This window comes from Engraulis encrasicolus, chromosome 3, assembly GCF_034702125.1.
Source record: "Engraulis encrasicolus isolate BLACKSEA-1 chromosome 3, IST_EnEncr_1.0, whole genome shotgun sequence".
NCBI lineage: Eukaryota > Metazoa > Chordata > Actinopteri > Clupeiformes > Engraulidae > Engraulis > Engraulis encrasicolus.
The window spans coordinates 117,849-123,596 of record NC_085859.1 but is presented as its reverse complement, the minus strand read 5'-3'; the positions used below and the strand labels follow the sequence as shown (position 1 = coordinate 123,596).

The 5,748-nt window shown below is 40.0% G+C and overlaps 1 protein-coding gene across 2 annotated transcripts in view; it reads right to left on the bottom strand.

The window, feature by feature from the left end:
• Positions 1 to 3,818: 3,818 nt before the first annotated feature.
• Positions 3,819 to 5,748, bottom strand: part of LOC134445169 (tripartite motif-containing protein 16-like) — a 19,541-nt gene continuing 17,611 nt past the window's right edge. For both annotated transcript variants that reach the window (XM_063194254.1, XM_063194253.1), the window contains one exon: positions 3,819 to 4,350. In XM_063194254.1, coding sequence (XP_063050324.1) covers positions 3,827 to 4,350 — 524 coding nt within the window. In that variant the 3' untranslated portion in view covers positions 3,819 to 3,826. The remainder of the gene's footprint in view (positions 4,351 to 5,748) is intronic.

The following is a 5,748-nucleotide window of genomic DNA, read 5'->3' as shown; positions in this document are numbered from 1 at the left end:
CTACATTACACTACACTACACTACACTACACTACATTACATTACACTACACTACACTACACTACACTACACTACATTACATTACACTACACTACACTACACTACACTACACTACACTACACTACACTACACTACATTACACTACACTACACTACACTACATTACACTACATTACATTACACTACACTACATTACACTACATTACATTACACTACATTACACTACACTACATTACATTACACTACATTACACTACACTACACTACATTACATTACATTACACTACATTACACTACACTACACTACATTACACTACATTACATTACATTACACTACATTACACTACATTACATTACACTACATTACACTACACTACATTACATTACACTACATTACACTACACTACATTACATTACACTACATTACATTACACTACATTACATTACATTACTGTACATTACATTACACTACACTACATACATTACATTACATGGGTCATTTCACGTGAAATCAGACACTTTGGGACCCGACCGACCCGGATTTCAATCATACTTGGTGTGCCTTTTCAGTAGCAAGGTAGCACCCCAGAACTGCATTGGTTTGAATCTGACACTAATATTAAGGGCGAAACAGACTAGGAAAGGTTCACATGTGAGGGTAGGACACTATACATTCAGCCTTGAATATATCAGTCAGTGTTAGTCACAAAAGATGCCTGTGGTGTTGTTTGAAAGCTCTTTTATGGCTCTACATAGTACACAATCACCTTGGAATACAACTACTCTCAGAATATGAATTATGATAAATTGAAAAATTAAAAATTGAATATCTAAAAAACTCATATTTTAAAATGGCCAGTTCCTTGTCCAAACGTAGCCGGCAATGTCATGAGCAGCACCTTAAATGCTGGTGTTCGGTTTGTTATTCATTTCAGAGAGAAGTTGACTCACAAATATGGCATCATACAGACCACTTACTAATAATATGGTAATACCATAGTAGCATCACATGACAAAACAAAAACAAAACAAAAATGGTCAGTGTCCATGGTCCCAGGTTTCAGAAACTAAGGCAGATGTCCATTTATACACACCAAATGATGATATGTGAATGTTTGAACATTCCTTCGCTGTGTACCTGTGCCATCTTCCCTTTACCGTACTTTAAAGAGATAATCAATGGCTACACTCTCATTTTGTACTCTACCAGTGCATTTGAAGCAGCAGCTGTGTCTTTTGTAGATAATGTATAAGTACGTCCCGTTGCAGTTACAGGTTCCACTACCAGAAGCACATCCTGATGATCCATGACAGTCTATCTGGTCTGAAGGGAAAAGTGAAGGATGGAGATGGCCCATGAGGATGCAGGAAGTTCAGTTTCACCTCTCCAGTGCTCGGCATACATTCCTCAGCACATGCTAGCCACCAGTTGCCATCATATACAGCTACAACATACCCTTTGATGCTTGAAAATGTAACACATTCCTTTACTGAGCTCACTCTTTCAACTCTGCCTTCTCTGAATGCTCAAAATGGCCTAACTTCCACTGTGTCCATTGACAATGGGCAGAAGCTGTGTAGTTTTTGAGTACCTGGAATAGTTCTTGCAGATTCAAACCGTTTCAACAAGTTCTCAGCTTCATGATGGTACATATCTGTTGTGGCAAACTGGCAATGGATGTTCTTGACATTATCCTTGACAAATTCAAACAGTTGGTATGGCGTTACAATTTAATTGTCAATAGGACGTTGCAGACTTCCTGCACAATATAAGAACCTTAAAATTACAACAAATTTGTGCCACCACGAGGCAGATTTTCACATACCTGCAGAGTGGCACTTTTTTGCCACATCACATGGCAAAGGTCCATGTGATGGCGTTGGAGGGACAGTTAAATGGCTTGCTGCACGAGCAAGTCTGCAACGTCCTATTGACAATTAAATTACAACGTTATCACGTTACACTCATATTATTATTATTATTAAATGCTCTTCACCACAAGACCCACTCTAATTACCACAAGGGATGTGCTCTAAAAAGTGTTCAAGGTTTATTATGAATTAAATGCTCTTCACCACAAGACCCATTCACGTTACACATTGTTGAATTTGAGTGGTATATCCAGCTGCACTTTGCAGCTGACCAACAATTGATTGACCATACTGTTGTTAACTTTTGCCTTTTCCTGTGTTCCAATCAATTGGGCCCTGGAATGTGGCATGTTTATTGTTACTTTGCTGATATCTGGAGAGCTCAGAGCAAGAGCCTCGGCTGTTGAAGGCCATTGTGCCAGGGCACAGTGTGCTCGCGCCTAACTTTCCAGATAGCAGACACTTCTAGGCTGTGTGTTATCCTTAGCGATAGGTGTTTTTATGCTTCGTCACTACTGGAGACATGGAGACGACATCGTCCTTAACTAAGATCATACTTGCATACGTGTAACCTGCTGACATGAGGAAGACGGTATAAAAACCGTTGCCACCATTTTGTCAGTTGTCGATCGATTTGCCTGTCATTCGCCAGAGATAGGATGCTGCCTAGATAGTGAGACGCTGTGAGACTTTGTCTCATTTTTATTTCTTTTTAACCTTTTATTCTTCTTTTACTTTTATTTGTTTTTATTTTCTTTTTATTCTTTTTGTAATCTCACTTTTTCTATAATAAATTGTATCCTGATCGATCCTTTTAACTACAAAGTCAAGACTTATTTTTATTATTGCAAGTGAGTCAACTAAAACACAACGCAGAGTATTCAGCCTTCAATTTTTGTTGGAGAAGAGAATTTTGGAACACCTCCAAAATCTAACAACATCAAACACAGAGAGACCTGGACAGGGTCAACAGAAAAGCCCCCCTTTGTGAAAACTCCCTCACAATACAGACATCATGTCTAACATATACTAGATACATTAAACTACACTACATTACATTACATTACACTACACTACACTACACTACACTACACTACACTACATTACACTACATTACATTACATTACACTACACTACACTACACTACACTACACTACACTACACTACATTACAGTACACTACACTACACTACACTACACTACACTACACTACATTACACTACACTACACTACACTACACTACATTACATTACACTACATTACATTACATTACACTACACTACACTACATTACATTACATTTCACTACACTACACTACACTACATTACATTACATTACATTACACTACACTACACTACACTACACTACATCACATTACATTACATTACACTACATTACATTACATTATTCTACACTACATATATTACATTACATTACATTACATTACATTACACTACACTACACTACACTACACTACACTACACTACACTACACTACACTACACTACACTACACTACACTACATTACACTACACTACACTACACTACACTACACTACACTACATTACTCTACACTACACTATATTACATTACATTACACTACATTACTCTACACTGCACTTGTTACAGAAGGGGTAGAGAGACTAATTTAAATTCCCTCACAATAATGTCTAACATATGGATATGACCTAAACACAAACCAAATATAGTTCTCAGGGTCCTTTGCTAATCCTTTTGACATCCTCCAACGGCCCCCAGAGACCCAGACATGTTCCAGTTACGACAAAACCCTTCATGTGTGTGTGTGTGTGTGTGTGTGTGTGTGTGTGTGTGTGTGTGTGTGTGTGTGTGTGTGTGTGTGTGTGTGTGTGTGTGTGCGTGTGCGTGTGTGCGTGTGTGCGTGTGTGCGTGTGTGTGTGTGTGTGTGTTTTGAATGAGCAGCATTTGCCTGTAGGGGCCTCACAGCAGCCTCACTGATCCACCAACAAACAACTCAAACCCAAAGCCAGGGTAGAGTGTGTGTGTGAATGTGGTGTGGACTCTGTACAGGAGGGTCATTGTGTCTCCAGAGATGCTGTAGAAGGCCAGAGTTCCTGCCCTGTGATCCACATACACTCCTATTCTGGAGCTGGCCACTAGAGGGAGTTTAGTCACTTCCTTATTGTGGTAGAAAGAGGAGCTGGAGCTGGTGAGGAGCAGACTCCAGGACTGATCATTACGTCCAAACCAACACTCATCACCCCGTCCTTTCCTGCTGATGCTTTTATATGACACTGCTATATCAACATCTCCACTCCTCTCAACCTCCCAGTAGCAGCGTGCAGACACACCCTCTCTACACAGCACCTGAGGATACACATCAAATCTGTCTGGATGAGCAGGATATGACTGGTCCTCAAGTCTCCTCTCCACCCTCCTGTTCCCCTCTGACAGATGGAGGTCTCTGTATGCTGTGTTTGGATCCACAGTGAAGCGACAGCAATCTGATGGAGGAGAAGACATCACAAAAACAAAATGTGCAATTGAGTGTGTATGTGGGTGTGTGAGTGAGTGCTGGGGAGGAGTGCGTGTGTGTGTGTCTGTAAATATGGCCAGGGGAGTGTGTGTGTGTGTGTGTGTGTGTGTGCGTGTCCATGTGCGTGTGTAACGCCGCATTATGTAATAACGGTGCAATATGTAATAATGTAACAAATTATTACATAATGTGGTGACAATCGCCGCATTGTGTAATAATTTACGCATTTCGTAATACATTTCTTGAACGCATTTCGTAATAACTTTTTTCTCATCTTGTAATAAATTATTACAAAATGCGAAATTTATTACGGAATGCGGCCGCAACTTTTTTTTTTGATGGAAATGTAATAAGATGGTGCATTATGTAATAATCTATATGGATATGTTTTTTCTGCACTTGGATTCAGTAGGCGCAGCACACACACATAGTCTCAGTGACATGGTATAGTCACTGCCCTCTCTCTCTCTCATTCTTCTCAGTTCTCAAACTGCTCGAGAGTCGCGAATGATGCGGTTAAAAACCGTTAAGAAATAATTTCACAACTTGTTGCGTGCAACGAGTCCAACGAATGTCTCGCACTTTCTGCTACATTACACCAATTTACAGCGACATTAAATAGGCCAGGTCTAAACACTTCACGAGGTGGTGAAAACTAAATTAAATATCTAAATTAAATATCTTGGATAGCCTATATAGACCTAGGCCTAACTAGATTTGTTGCAATACAGATTCATTTTCTAGAGCCAGAAGTGTTCCGCTGGACTGACGAAACCGAACACGATCAAGTTCGCAACTTCTTTCCCTCGTGCGCTGTCCGTCAGCACCACCTGTCATTAGACGTCCGATTAGCTTTCATTACGTGCTGAGGGAAAAAACTCCCGCCATTAGGCCTATGTGCTGTTGCACTGTTGTGAGGGATATCACCAAATAATTTAGATAAAAGTCAGAACATTATTTTGGCAATGAAAGGCACACAGGTGGCTGGAAGCTCAAGCAGTCTTCAGTCTGTTCATTTAAGCTTTTGGGTGCTCTTGGATATCGGGGATCAGTTCATGTAGAGAGAAGAGTTCATCCAGGCACTCCAAAATAAGGTGCCCAAACGATAAGTTACATTAAAAAGCCTTTAATGGTACTGGGCTGGGGTTACATTAAAAAGCCGACATGTTTCGACCTCACCAGGTCTTCATCATTGAAGAGAAAGGCCTCCCTTAAATAGTGACATCACCACATGTGACCCATTACGCACTACACACATTTGCGCACACCATAGAAAACAAAGATTAAAAATAGCCTGGGGTAATAAGTAAGTGATGCCACAGAAAAAATGACCAGAAGTACAAATAAAAATCACAAAAAACAAGTA